The following is a 15,078-nucleotide window of genomic DNA, read 5'->3' on the forward strand; positions in this document are numbered from 1 at the left end:
CCCACAATCTATTGATCTGGAGTAAACAATGTAAGGCTTTTTGCTACCTACATATTCTCGTTATATGGAGTACAATATAGCATACCTGTTCTGTTTCAACAAAATTAGCAACATGCCCATCATCATTCGTTCCTCGTACATTAAACCTGGTCCCAGCTCGTTCACAGCTTAGTCGTGAAATGAGGCAAGCTTTTGCCTGTTTGTGAGCTGCATAAATTGTCCTAATCTCTACTCCTCCACACATGAGACGCAATAACCAGTCATCACAGTTCACACCATAGTGCTTAAGATGCAAATGCAGCGATTGGTTCCTATCAGAAACAGAAATGACTCAGGTTAATGACAATGAAAAATAAAACAGGTACAGCCGGTCCGCAAATTGCGAACGGTCAATTTACAACCGACCATTCCCAGTTACAACCAAAGCTGTCGTAAATGGCGGACCCCGAGTTACGAACGCAATCCGCGCTTACGAACAGCGCGGTTGCGTGTAACTCAATGGGGTCTGACTTATGCACGAACCAAGTTATGACCAATTGCTTGGTCCGTAACCGGTTCATAAGTCGGAGAGAGGCTATAGTTTTGTTTAGATTAATTGCTGTTTTATTTCTCAAACTCCACACTTAATATAAGGAACATGAAGTGGAAAGCTTTGCATAAAATGCAGTTTCATCCACAAGTCCTATTTAAACAGACTTGAAAACTCTGTGTAATGAATTTTAACAAACATAAGAACCAGCAACCAAGAATCCTCTGTTATTACTGCAGTTTCCCTTGTCTTTTTCTAGTAATGTGTGTCAGAACCTATTTGGAAAACCAGTCTTGGAAAAAAATAAAATCAGAGTGCCAATTATGGGGTTTTAAGTAGTTGTAGAAGAGTTGCCTACATTCACTCAGCATCAGAAATGAAAGAAAGGAAGACTAAAGGTAGGGAAGAGGAGAAAATGAAGTAGAACTTCACCTAAGAATCATAAAAATGATTCTATTAATATTCATAATATTCATTTAGTATTACTATTAAATATTAATACTAAAATTTACTCTTAAGAGTTGAAATACCATCCATATGTCTTACCATTAGCTCTAATTGATCCATTTGTTTGCAGTCTTAGTAGAAATTAAAGCGGCAATACTTGTTTGATCAAAAATTACAAATACAAAAAGCCAAATAGATTTGATTTAAAACTACCTTCTAGAAGGAATCATAGACTACTCAAACTAGAAGGGACCTCAAAAGGTCATTGAGTCCAGTCCAGTCCAGTACCAAGCTGCATCTAGATCATCCCTGGTAGATATCTGTCCAAACTGCTCTTAAACATCTCCATCTGACAGAAAGGTTTTCCTAATATCCAACCTAAACCTCTTTTGCTGCAGTTTAAGCCCATTGCTTTTTGTCCTATCATCAGAGGCCAAGGAGAACAAATTTTCTTCCTCCTTCTTGTAACACCCTTTTAAATACTTAAACTACTATCATGTCCCCTCTCAGTCTTCTTTTCTAAACTAAACAAAACTAATTATTTCAATCTTCCCTCATAGGTCATGTTTTCTAGACGTTAAATCATTTCTGTTGCTCTTCTCTGGACCTTCTCTAATTTTTGCACATCTTTCTTGAAATGTGGTGCCCAGAACTGGACACAATTCTCCAATTGAGGCCTAAACAGCGTGGAGTAGAATAGAAGAATGACTCCTTGTGTCTTGCTCACAACACTCCTGTTAATGCAACCCAGAATCAGGTTTGCTTTTTTTGCAACAATGTTACATTGTTGACTCGTTTAACTTGTGGTCCACTATGACCCCTAAATCCCTTTCAGCAGTACTCCTTAGACAATCACTTCCCATTCTATGTGTGTGAAACTGATTGTTCCTTCCTAAGTGGAGGACTTTGCATTTGTCCTTATTAAACGTCATTCTGTTTACCTCAGACCATTTCTCCAGTTTGTCCAGATAATTTTGAACCTATCCTCCAAAGCACTTGCCACCCCTTCCAGCTTGGCATCATCTGCAAACTTAATAATCATACTCTCTATGCCATCATCTAAATAATTAGTGAAGTTAACTAAACAGAACACAATGTCGTAAAATGTGTAAGAAAGAGCTATAAACAAAATGCAAAAGCAACACGTAGTTTACAAACAGAGGGAGTATCTCTGCTTTAAGAAACAACAGTGCTCAGAAACTTTAGAATATCCCATCTAAAATCAGTTTTCTATAGAAAAGCAACAGCACATTTTACATTTCTACAAAAAACTTCTGTAAAGGGTTAATCAATAAGCATCACCCGTACCCTGGTAAGATGCAGCCTGGCCAGGCTGGAGCAGTCCCCTGTCTGCTGCAGATGGGGGGCTACTCTAGCATGGCTGGACCCACCGCGCTGCATCTGCAAGGGCTCTCCAGCCCAGCCTACTGCACCGTGCAGGGCCTACGGGGGCTGAAGCAGCCCCCAACACCCACAGCACTACAGACTTGCCAGACTGACCCATGGCACCGTGGGTGTGGCTGGGATGAAGACAGTACGGTTTTAGCGCCCTCTGTCCAGTAGAAAAATTCAGAAAATATCGGACATGTGCAATGTCCAGTATTTTCTGAATTTCCGGCTGGGCGCCGGAGGGAAGCCTGGCAGGGGTGGGGGAGCGACTGGGAGGCAGGACCGCGATTGGCTCTAGGACCCCTGTGGTCGCGTGCAAAAGCCGGGTCACTCCCCCTGCCCGGCTTCTGCACACAACCAGAGACTCCCAGCACTAATCGCGGCCCAGCCTCCCAGCTGGGAGCCTCTGGTTGCATGCTCACCCCGCCGGGCTTCTACTAGCAACTAGAGGGAGTGCCTGCCGGGGGTGTGGCCTGTTGGACTCCGGCTGCGGCCAGTGGCTGCACCCCACCCCCGCCAGCTCTGATTCCTGCCCCCCTTCCTCCGGTCCCCCCCCTCGTCCAACACCCTTGGCCCCCGATCCGCCCCAGCTCTGCTTCCTGCCCACCCTTCCTCCCGGCCAGCCCCGTGGCCCCCACCCCCCTCCCGACGGTCACTCTCTCCCCCTCTCCCCCCACCCATGATCAAGTGTGTCCGGTATTTTGAGGGGGTGAGAGGGAGTCTACCTAGTAACCCTAGCTGGAGCAGCTCCCCAGCCAGGCCCACTACACTCCGGGTGGAAGGCCACTCCAGCCCAGCCAGACCCCTCACCTGCAGGATCCCAGTTAACCAGTTAACTTTTTAAATGGGATTGCACATCCCCAGTTTCTTCAGAGAAGCACAAAAAACAAAATGTTAAATTGTTGTGACAAGCATTTTGATCAAATTACAGTATTGTGAGTTGTGACAATTCAATCTTTCAGTGAAGAAGACACCCCAAACTGTGTCTGACTTTTATTATAGAAAATGTTCAAACTCACTTTTATAAGAGTCTGAAATAAAACATGGAATTATATCTCAGTGCAATTTTATAAACCAGGATTCGTAGGACAGAGTCAATGATCAAAATAAACATGCATAGTTTACATGCATTACATCAGGCCTGGCAAAACGTACTAGCAACTTACCAGAAAAATCTATTGTCAGTGGTCTGTTCCTGCATGCTACGGTGAGCATTAAGACTAAGATCTAAACTGACCCCAGTAGCAGACCATGCAAAATAAAAGTTTCCTGAGTTCAAAACTTTGCGCACTTCTGAGATACGATCTTCATCTGAAGGGTCACTTCGTAATGACATGAATTCAGTGGAAGTAACTCGAAAAACTTCAGATTCTTGAATTTTTCCCACAGACATGCATCCCGTGACGAGAACCAGATAACGTAACAAAGTGTCTCCTGTAGAACCAGAAATATAATTTAATGATGAATTCTAGTTACAAATATCTGTATTTCAAACACAACATGGGAGGTCACCTAGTTATTTTCAGCCTTTCCCCTCCCCAAACCTGATTTGCCATTTCAATGTAGCCAGTGGTTACTGACACCAAGCTTAGTTCTATAGCTTTGGAAAACATGCTCTTAATTTTTAATCAAGGCACTTCTTTTGATATTCTATTTTACATTAATATTTTGACATAGCAATATCATTTTACAAGTCATAAAACTATATGCTACATCTGGTTTTGGGGTAAGCATTAACTTCATTGATTAAACAGTGAAAATCAAATGCAGAGGCAGCTCAGTGAACCTTGGTGAGTAGGTGGAGCACTGGTGTTCTTTTTTTAAGAAGTATACACACTAATTTAATAATATCAGGTTATGCCACGGAAGTTAAGGCATTGCAAGCAAGGGAGAGCATTACTGAAAGCAAGAGGGGTTGTGAAAGTGAAGTTATCTTTGTTTATACTGTTAACACAACATACTAGGTACAATACTAACATCTGAGGAAGTGGGTTTTGCCCATGAAAGTTCATGATTGTGTATGTTCTCTCCCTCTCCCCCTCCCTCCCCACAGAGAAGCTGTCTCCAATTAAAAATAAATCATTTTCATTGTTTACTCACCCAGATTTAACCTTAATACACCTAAGAGTCCATATGCATCCATTACTTTGGAGTATGTGCTCCTGATTGCTTCCTTCTCTGCAGATGCTATAAAAAAAATGAAGATAAAAATCAATATTCTTTAAAAAAAAAAACCACCCTTGACTCCTAGGCTGTGTCCAGACTCAGGGTTTTTTTCGAAAAAAGTAGCCTTTTTTCGAAAAAACCTCACCTGCGTCTAGACTGCAGCCGCGTTCTTTCGAAATTAAATCGAAAGAATGCGGCTTTTCTTTCGATGGCGGTAAACCTCAATTTACGAGGAAGAACGCCTTCTTTCGAAAGTTCCTCTTTCGAAAGAAGGCGTTCTTGAATGTAAATAGGGCTTCTTCGAAAGAGAGCATCCAGACTCACTGGATGCTTTCTTTCGAAAAAGCAAGCCGCTTTTTCGAAAGTTCAACGTGCAGTCTAGACGCTCTCTTTCGAAAGAGGCTTGCAGTCTAGACATAGCCCTAGTGTCATACTGAAAATATTTCCACTCTGAACTGGAAATCTAAGAAAATATAGTGATAATGCTTAAGATATCAGAAGCTCTTGGAAAGTTATTTCATTCAATTATATTACTATATCCTAACAGCATTTAGTGCCATTTTTAAATAGCAGCCATTCTGTCTGAGGATTAAACTTGATTTTACTTGTTTTTGCTATGTGAAGATGCACCACATGGCTGCTTTCTTTAATAAGCTTTAGCAAGTTGGTGCTTAAAATAGTCTCAGTCATGGACACTTCCAAATTTTAAGGCTTGCAGAAATGTCTAACTTGAACTAAGATGCAAAAAGGAAAGAAACAGAATTAGTGAAGCCTCTCAGTTACTGCTGTTACTCAAGTACCAGCCAAAAGTGCACTTTCCCAACTAATCAGCTAGACAAACTGTTGCTGTTTTCTGATGACCTACAACATAAAAAGGCAGGAAGAAACAAAACTAGCAACAGTGGCAGAAAACACAGGCCAATAGACTTGAGAAAATGAATTTCTTCAAAAACACACTATCATTTCTCCGCCATAAAAGCCGCAAAGTCACATCCTGAAGAAGATTTTCACATTATAGTTTCAAACCCACTCAACCTCTTAATCATAAACTCACAGAAACACAGGAATGGAAGAGACTTTGAGAGGTTATCTAGTCCAGACCCACACACAGAGAAGACTAAGTATATTTACATCATCTCTGACAGATGTTTAACCTGTTCTTTAAAAATTATTCCACAATCTCTTTTGGTAAGATATTTCAGTACTTAACTGTAGTTAGAAACATTTCCTTATAGATAACCTAAATCTCCCATGGAGCGAATTAAGCAGATTACTTTTTGTCTTGCCTTCAGTAGATACAGAGAACAATTTAACATTTTTCTCTTTATAACATCCCTTAACATATTTGAAGACTTACCCATGTCACTCTTGTTCTTTTCTCAAGATTAAATATTCACAGATTTTTTAAACCTTTCATTATAGATCAGGTTTTCTAAACATTTTATCATTTCTATTGCTCTTCTCCAATTTGTCCACATCTTTCTTAAAGCATGATGCTCAAAACTGGACACAATGCTCCAGCTGAGGCCTCTCCAGCGCCAATTAGAGCATCTTACATATTACACTCCTGTTTATGCACCCCAGAATATTACCTTTTTTGCAACTGTTTCATATTGCAGACTCAATTTGTGATCCACTATAATGCCCCGGATTATTTTCTGCTAGACTGTCGCCTAGCCAGTTATTCCTGATTTGTATTTGTACAATTGCTTTTTCCTTCCCAAGTGTAGTACTTTGCACTTGTCTTTGCTGACTTTCATCTTGATTTCAGACTAATTCTTCAATTTGTAAAGTTGGTTTCAAATTTTAATCTTGTCCTCCAAAGTATTTGCAACCCCTCCTAGTTTTATGTCTTTCACAGATTGTATCAGAATACTTTCCACACCATTATCCAAGTCATTAATGAAAATGGTGATTAGTACCAGACCTAGGACAGGGTCCTATGGGATCCCATTTGCTCTTTTTTCTCCCAGTTTGACAGCAAGCCCTTTATAACTGCACGAGTCTGGTCTGTCAACTGGTTATGCATCCTCCTTATAGAAACTTCATCTAGACCACATCTTCCTAAATTGTGCACGAGTTCATGATGTGGGACTGTGCCAAATTAAGATCTTTCTAAAAACAAAATATATCACATCTACTTCTTCCTTTCCATCAGATCAGTAACCCTGTCAAACAAGGAAATTAAAATGGTTTGACACGATTTGCTCTTGACAAACTGATGCTCTTATACCCTATTATTCTCTAGTTACTTACAAATGGGTTGTTTAATAATGTGTTTCAATACCATTCCAGGTCTGAATGATTCATAATTCCCCCAATCTTTGCTGCTCTCCTTTTTAAAGATAAATACTAGGTTTGCCCTTGTCATGGTGGGGTAAGTTACGCATAACATAATTTTACATTTGTAAGTTCAACTTTCATGATAAAGAGACTGCACTACAGTACTTGTATTAGGTGAACTGAAAAATGCTATTTCTTTTGTTTATTCAAGGGCAAGTATCTGTAATAAAAATATAAAGTGAGCATTGTATACTTGTGTGTTCTGTGTTATGATTAAAATCAGTATTCAGGTTGAACCTAACTAGTCTGACAACATCCGTGTTACAGCATCATTTAGTTAGCCATAGATCTGCTTATGAATAGGATCAAGTTTCTGACTCTACTCCCACTCATGTCTCTCACTGCCCCAAGCTGTGACCACAGCTGGGGGTGGCAGAAGTGAAACAGGCAGCTGGGACCTCAGGCAGTAGCAGAAGGGCAGCAGCCAGGACTGGCATTCAAGCCTTCAGTCTATAGTTGACCTCCCATGGTTTGACAAATGCTTTGTTTCTGCACCTGTCAGGTCCTGAGGGTACCAGACTAGAGAGGCTCAACCTATAGTTGAAAAGTACAAAACACTCACAAATATTGAAATAAATAGCATTATATTATTGTTTAATGCCATGATTAATTGCAATTAACTTTTTAAATAGTTTGACAGCTCTAATAATAAAGTTATCACTGAAAGGAAACAGGAAACAAATTTCCTCTGCATTTAATACACCTAATCAGTTTCACTTGTCTTTCATGAGGCTATCATACTAACCTGTATGGGCTCTCTGCAGAGCAATAAACATGCTCTCTTTTAAGCCCCATAAGACAGGAGTTCTCAAACTTTTTATTTGTGAGCCCCCCGCTGTAGCCACAGACCCCTGGTTGAGAACAGCTGCTCTAAAACAGTGGTTTTCAACATTTTTTTCCATTTGTGAACCCTTAAACATTGTCAAATGGAGGGGCAGATCCTTTGGAAATCTTAGTCTACAGACCAGAGGTTGAAAACCATTGATCTCACAGCTTTAGTGGTAAATGTCAGCGTCTCCACAGATCCTGTATTCACAGTTTAGTTGGAGCCTACTATGTAATTATATCCCATTTAGTAAACAAAAATCACTTATTTTTAAAAATTAAAAATATAATAATTCTCATTAAATATTTGTGCACTGCAGAGAGCAACTGCTATCCCATCAGAAAGGTGATTTCCCTTCCTGTACTGCTACAGTGAATCAGCCAGGCTATCTCCACTCTTCAGTTGCCTGCAATGAGCAAAGGAGGACTTTCTACCATCTGGTAGGGCTCTATGAAATCCACAAGAACACAGAACTGCACAATTAAAACAGTAACATGGAATCTGGGCTCTCCCCAGCATTAGAACCACAGTGGCTGATGGGCAGAGTGGGATGCATGATTGAGCTTCATGCACCTGCTGGAGGTAAGAAACCAATAAGTATGGGGAAGGAGTTGCAGGGAGCTATGGTCACCAGGGAGTGCATGTGTTAGGGGAGAATGGTCAGCATCTGGGATTTAAAGGACAGCTTCCGAGAACTCATTCCTTGCTATGTCAGTTTCACATTGGAAGTCCCAGCTCCCAGGCAGACTTCAGCCATGTAACCAAACACTGAACAGTACAGCAAACTACCATCTATCACTCCCCAATACAACTGTGTGAACAATGGCAGGCGTTCCTGTGCAGCTCTCTGGATGAGCCCACATCCACTAGATCTTTGTGCTTCCTGGAAGCTTATGAAGGGACACGTGCATATGATTCTAACCTAAAATTGGGCCCCATTGTGGATGCTAGCCAATCCAAGGTCTTATCCTATTTTATGCCTTTTTCCCCCCCATCAGCTTACAGAGAGGTGAGCTTTAGTAAATATAAAAATCTACTTACAGACCAGAAGGAATCACTTTCTGAGAAAAACACTAAAAAACTAACCATATTGAACCACAATGGAGATGTCTGCCAGAGATGGCAAACGTAAATGTCACTGTTGATTTGTTTGAAATTGCTTAATCAAATCTTAAATTAAATTTAAGCATTCCTTCAGAATGAAAGTACTGACTTTAATTTAAAATGGTAACAATGACTGCTGCGAGGATGAATTTTATGTTTAGTGTTTTATTTTTAATTATTCAAATACAAATACAGTTAAATTGACTCTAGAAGGGGCTAGCGCATAGTGGTCTCAAGCAGCTCTGCAGAAGATGCAAGACCATGCTGTATTTAAGGGCAATTTTAACAGTCACCACATGCAGTGGGGCAATGCAGAAAACAGCACTGAACATAAAAAAAAAGATACAGAGGGCATCAGCAAATGATATGCTCTGCTTTTTTAATGCAAAACAGAACGTCACTTTCCACTTTACAAGATGGAGCAGATGATACTGCCTTGACTGGTCACCATTTATCTCTAAAGATGACAGAGGCACACTGATACCTGCATCGCAGATGGTCTCCGATGACTTCCTAAACAGTCAGCAAAGACCAGTATTGAACCATATTGGCATACAAATCCCAGTTCTCTACTAAAAACTAGCCCTGCATTGGAACGTCAAAGAAGCAGAAAGGACCACTTTCACTATGACAGCGGACAACACAAATCTCCCACAGTCCCCCAATGCAGAAGACTTCTAACCATTTTACTGCATTCCTAATCTCCATGGCAAAGAAGAGGGCCCTCAAGGAGGCAAATCATCGTACACTCCTTGCTGGACTCTAGAGACCTAAGAGCTCTCACACAAATACAATAATTGTAGAGACCTAGAAACTGGAAAAGTCCTCCGGGCATTACTGGATGCAGCAAGGCAAAAATAGTGGCTTGAACGCATAGGTCTAAACATCACACAAAAGGGGGAAGCATGGAACTTGCTAAGACACTTGGGGGGGCTGCAAATATGCACACATCACCAGGCTGCAGGTGAGAGCCAATGCTCTTGTTGCTAAGCATTTCTGGACATGAAAACAGCCAGTAACAAAGTGTATGCAGGCAAGTCCAGCATCAACTTTGGCAGGGGACATCCACGTACACATCAATATTCCAATGGTCTGGGCCATTCACAAGGAGATCAAAACAAACAAGAAAAGAAGCAGGAAAAGACTATCCTGAGTCCACTTGGGCGGAAATAAATGATACAACTTTTTACCAACATCCTGGAGATCAGTGAAATCCCCATATGTGGAGAAAAGCAAAGGTTACTGCACTCCTGAATCCTGGAAAACCTGAAGATCACTCTTCTAATTACATTATCTCCCTCTTGAGGGCTACTTACAAGATGACGGAGCATATGAGTCTAAACTAAATCAGGCCCCCTGTGGACGCTAGCTAATCCAAGCAACAAGCTGGTTTACCAGTCACACAGAAGTTGCTGTGGCCATGTCCTGGCCCTCACTTCAAACATCAAATCTAGATTCCAATGAAAACTCAAGAATTACTTTCATCAATCTGTCAGCAGCATATTGTCTGCTACTGCAGCTGGCCAAAGGGATCCCCCCCCCCGTGAAGATTTTCAAGCCACTGAACACCACAGTTAGCAGCTGAAAAAGCCTGTTTCTATTGGTGGTGCCCACCTGCATATGCCATGGTGCACTTAAAGTTTATTGCACACATAGCTAGAAAAATTTAGAGGGAACACTGTTCTTGACCACATACTGACCTTTCATGATTACCTTAAAAATATAGCCCCTAAAGCAAAAACTCACACTAATATTATTCAGAAGTTAACTTGGGATGTTAAATTTAGATTAATCGGCTAATCAAGTAGTCAATGCAACTTGCATTGACTATTTGATTAATCGATAAGGGCGCCTCTACCTTTGAAGTGTAGCAACAGCCCTGGGACTGTTGCTACACCTCAAAGGCAAAAACGCTGTGGGGAGAATGGGGCTAGTGGGGGACTCAAGCAGTCCCCTGCTGGCCCCATGCCCCCTGCGGTGTTTCAAAGCAGCAGCGCCACATGGAGTCCGGGATCAGCCTCTTTCTGATAGAGGCAGCGGGGGGTGGAAAGGGAGGAGGGAGAGTGACTAGTAAACTAGTGTGTCAACTCTCCAATAAGCATTTGCTTATCGTAGGGCTACTCAACATGCAGCCTGCGGGCCACATGAGGCCTGAAGTGTGGTTTGGATTTACGCAGGGCTCAACCCAAGTGGGAGGCAAAACAAAAAAGTAGTCAGTATAATGGTCTTCTGTTGATATGCGTTTTAGTAGTTAAACTCCTGGACTGCCATTGCTCATTAAAAGTGCTGTTATATGGGCAGAAATTGGGTAAATAGTGCATTTTATTAATATCAGAAGAATTTAGTTAAATCAGGCCTGTGTGTTGTGTAGTCTTGCCTTAATCTTTGTATACATGCCTGTCAGTGTGAAATAAGTTATTTGCATATATATGCAACCAAATTAAGTTGCGGCCCTCGGCATGTGTTGAAAGTATCATCGTGGCCCCCAGAGCTATTCAACTTTGAAAGCTCCAGATAGTAGACTAGTCATTCACATCCCAACAGTTTGTAGAAACAAGCTAGGGATTGTGGAGGCAGGAAAAGGGAATTTGTGTGAAGCCATCTTGGTCTTGTTAGCAAGAGAGCAAGAGTCAAGCTAAGTCTATGGCCTGACAACGCAAGATCTGTAATCAGACGCTGCCTTTGCCTCTCACCTCCATATGGAGATAAGGATAGAATGCTGACTCTGGCAGGGACCTTGAGATAAGGAGCATCTGGGTGGAACTAAAATAACTGTTAGCCATTGGTGTTTGTAATGGGAAGGCGACTAATTGTTATTATATCTAATAGGTAGTATATAAACTGCTTCAAAATTGCTTGGATTCAAAGATCTGCCTCGGAGAGGGGGCTCCCCCCCGTCCGAACCAGTTTTTCCCTTGCTGCAGCTTGTAATAAAACTGCCTCTGGCTACTTGTTGCTTACAAACGCAGAGTGAGGACAATGTTTTCTTCCACAGGATCAACTGCCCCCCCACTGCTACAAATATTGGCTTTAGCCCTGGCATAGTAGACAAGAAGCTTCCATACTGAACTGGTGAACAGGCAGCTACATCAGACCATGTGAATCATCATAGGAACTCTAAAATCAACACCTCCTCTCATGGCTTTCTATTTCTCCAGTAGTTATCTGACTCTCCAGTAGTTATCCACTGAGATTTAGGGCAGCATCAGAACTTAAATTCACCAAAAAATATCCAGAACTTCCCATCCTGCAGGTTATGAACAACATACCCCAACAATGCCTGGAATCATGAAAAACTTGTGGCCACCTCATGTCTCTGGATCCTGACTGGGAACAGCAAAGCATCTGGACCCCACGTACTATTTCAAACAAGCATAGTATTACTGACCGGATAACGTGCACACAGACTTTTGAGCACGTTGAACTGCATCTGAACTAGGGAAGTAGAGATGTAGAAGTGTATCTGGCTAGACAATAAGTAAATGCTACTCAGTTAACGCTACTGGTTACAAGCAACACCCCGCATTTATTTTGGGAGCCAGAGCATGGTCAGTCTGGCTCCATACCGACTCACAATTTTTGTCAACTACACAATTACCAAATTACACACTTCCTAACATCCCTAATCTGAACAAACCACAGAAGATACAACTGCTTGATGCACAAGTGGAAAAATCAAAGACTCACCCTCATGCAAAAGTATTGATAACATCCAAACTATTGAATGCATCATAATTCAGTGCCCCAAACATAGATTCAAAAGTGAATTGGATGATATTCACACCACCACAGAAAAGGCATTGAAATGGCTGAGAGACCTACAACAGCTTCTACCAAATGTTGCTCTGCAGATTCCAAACAAGCGTGAGAGATGAAATGATTCTAAAAACCATCTGTGAATATTTTCATGTCAAGTTACACTGATCATTTTATATAGACTTTACTGAATCTTTATAAAAATGACTGCTATGTAAAAATACCTTTCTTCAAAAATTTTGTTCTTATTAGTAATATAAGATGGACTGCATATATGCATGTTTTTTATTTTTAACAGACCTTGGGAATGGAAATGGACGTTATTATAGATTATTGCTTTGTCTTGCTACTTTCTATAATATAGAAAATAGCAAGACAAAGCAATAATACATACAAAACTGAGGTTAAGAAATGAAAACTATCATAATAGAACAGACTGAACAGTTACTGTAAGAACTGGGAAATGACAGATTAAGGGATATAATAAGTCATTTTCATAATCTGTGAATGTATTAAAAATGAAAATATGTTTGACATGGAAATGCATTTATCAACTTTTCACATTCTACTTAACATATTGACTTACAGAGGACAGCCACAACTCCAGACTCAAACATGAGGCACTCTTCCTTATTTCTGGTTTCCACTATCACACTGAATGGAGGTGGATCCAATTTGTGATAGACACGATATCCTTTGCTGAAAGCCATTTTTCCTTTACCAGAGGCAGACCTGTGCAATACAAGACCATGCCAGTGAAAACTTCCTCTACCTCCAGGGTTCTCACTGCAAAGTAGCACCAACTTCCACCCTGACTCAGTTATTTTAAGAGTATTTAATAGGGAAGGAGACAAGAAGAGTGAAGACATGAAAGGCCATGAGGAAGACAGAATTTATAGAAGGGCTGAATGATTTAAGTTCAGTTTACTCAGAAAAACAGACTCAAGGGATATTTATAGATAAGCATTACCATGAGTTGTTTTTTAGAAAATAAGCAACTTTAAAGAGAGCTTACTTGCAAATTCATTAACAAATCCATTTGTTTTAACAGCTTATTATTTCTTTGATGAGAGGGAGTTATTGACTTAAACAGTGAGCACAAAGAGTGATAACAACCTAATGATGAAAGTAGGTGACTGGGAGTTAAGACAGGTTCCATTTTTTACTCAATTAGTGAGTATGACCAAAGGGCCACTGTCAGAGAGTTTAAGCTCCGAACCTGTTTATTTTTACAAAGCCTAATAGTGATAGAAATGTTTTGCTACCTTGGTGGTTTTAATGGATCTGGGAGTTTTGTTGTTGCGTTTGGTTTGGATTCAAACCCTTCCCTGCATTATCTATTACAACACCGGGCTAGTGAAATTGACTAGAAATTGGAAGGTGAGATTGCTAAAACAGAGCAATTTTTTTTGCCTTTTGCATATTTTCCCTTTTGTTTTTGTAGTTTTTAATTATTTAAATTAACCCAGTGATTCTGAGATCATTTTTTAGCCAGTCTAAGATGTTATTAGTAGCAAGGGTAGGGCCTTTTAAAATCAGAATAGTTACCCTCTATCCTAGCAGTATCCCCAGAGCCTCTCCATTTCTCAGTTCCCTTGAGGTCCGATATTTACCTGTCTCATCCCAGGAGGCCGGCGGGCACAGAGCACTCTGCCAAATGCTCTGATGGAGCAGCGGCAGAAGCCCAGGCTCGGCTTATTCCTGTTCGAGGGGGGCAGAGGCGCCGCAGAGGAGCGGCGGGGGCGGGACACGAGCGAGGTCATCCCGGGCCGGGGCTCCCGGGGAGAATGCCCGCGGGCTGCGTGCGGAGATCTGCTCGCGCCACGGGGCAGGGAGGGACCGAGAGCCTCCCCTACGGCAGAGCCAGCCCAGCCCGAGACCCGGGAGACAGGGCAGCCCTGCCCCGCCCCAGGGACGGACGGACCCGAGCACTCCCGCACCAGACAGACGGGCCGTGTGGGTGTCACTGAGACTCAAGGGGCCTCCATCTTGTGCCGCTGCGAAGCCGCTTCCCTCAGCCCCGCGCGGGGACGGTGGCACCTGGGCTGGGCTGCGCCGCGCAGCCTCCCCCCCGCCCCGGGCCGCAGCGCCCCCGCCCCGCGCAGGCCCCGGTCAGCACCGCCCGGCCCCTACCGGCTTGGCCGCCGCCACCTCCAGGGGCGCCTCCTGCTGCTGCCGGCTACAGCGGCTGCCTCACTTCCGCTCTGGCCCGACCATCTCTTCCGCATTGCGCCGCCCGGGGCCGGAAGTTGGGGGGGGGGGAAAGGGGGCGGAAGGTGGGAACAGCTGAGCGGCGCGCGAGGCAGTGACATGGGGCTGTCACATAGATAAGTGGCTCACGAGCCCCCAACTCTGCGCGGAGGGGAAGCTTCTTAACACTCGGCGCGCGCCTGGCGGGAGCTGCGCGGGGAGGGGGGTGTAAGTAACCGTGCCAGGAACGCGCCCCAGGGAGGTCAGGGCTGCAGGGCCCGGGAAACCCCCTGACCAAGGGGAGCCTCCTGCAGTGTTGACAAGCTCT

At 42.6% G+C, this 15,078-nt stretch overlaps 1 protein-coding gene across 13 annotated transcripts in view; it reads right to left on the bottom strand.

Moving 5' to 3' along the window:
* Positions 1-14,839, bottom strand: part of SYNJ1 (synaptojanin 1) — a 98,613-nt gene extending 83,774 nt beyond the window's left edge. For 12 of the 13 annotated variants that reach the window (XM_075910838.2, XM_075910881.2, XM_075910819.2 and 9 more), the window contains exons 1-5: positions 14,694-14,839; positions 13,147-13,292; positions 4,466-4,552; positions 3,532-3,799; positions 86-311 (exon numbers count right to left, since the gene is read on the bottom strand). In XM_075910838.2, the coding sequence (XP_075766953.2) occupies positions 86-311; positions 3,532-3,799; positions 4,466-4,552; positions 13,147-13,292; positions 14,694-14,788 (822 nt within the window). In that variant the 5' untranslated portion in view covers positions 14,789-14,839. Of the gene's footprint in view, positions 1-85; positions 312-3,531; positions 3,800-4,465; positions 4,553-13,146; positions 13,293-14,173; positions 14,632-14,693 lie in introns of those variants that run through there. The other variant, XM_006126042.5, reaches the window with a different exon arrangement.
* Between the last annotated feature and the right edge of the window lie 239 nt (positions 14,840-15,078).

Source organism: Pelodiscus sinensis, chromosome 1 (assembly GCF_052426305.1).
Source record: "Pelodiscus sinensis isolate ZL-2025 chromosome 1, ASM5242630v1, whole genome shotgun sequence".
NCBI lineage: Eukaryota > Metazoa > Chordata > Testudines > Trionychidae > Pelodiscus > Pelodiscus sinensis.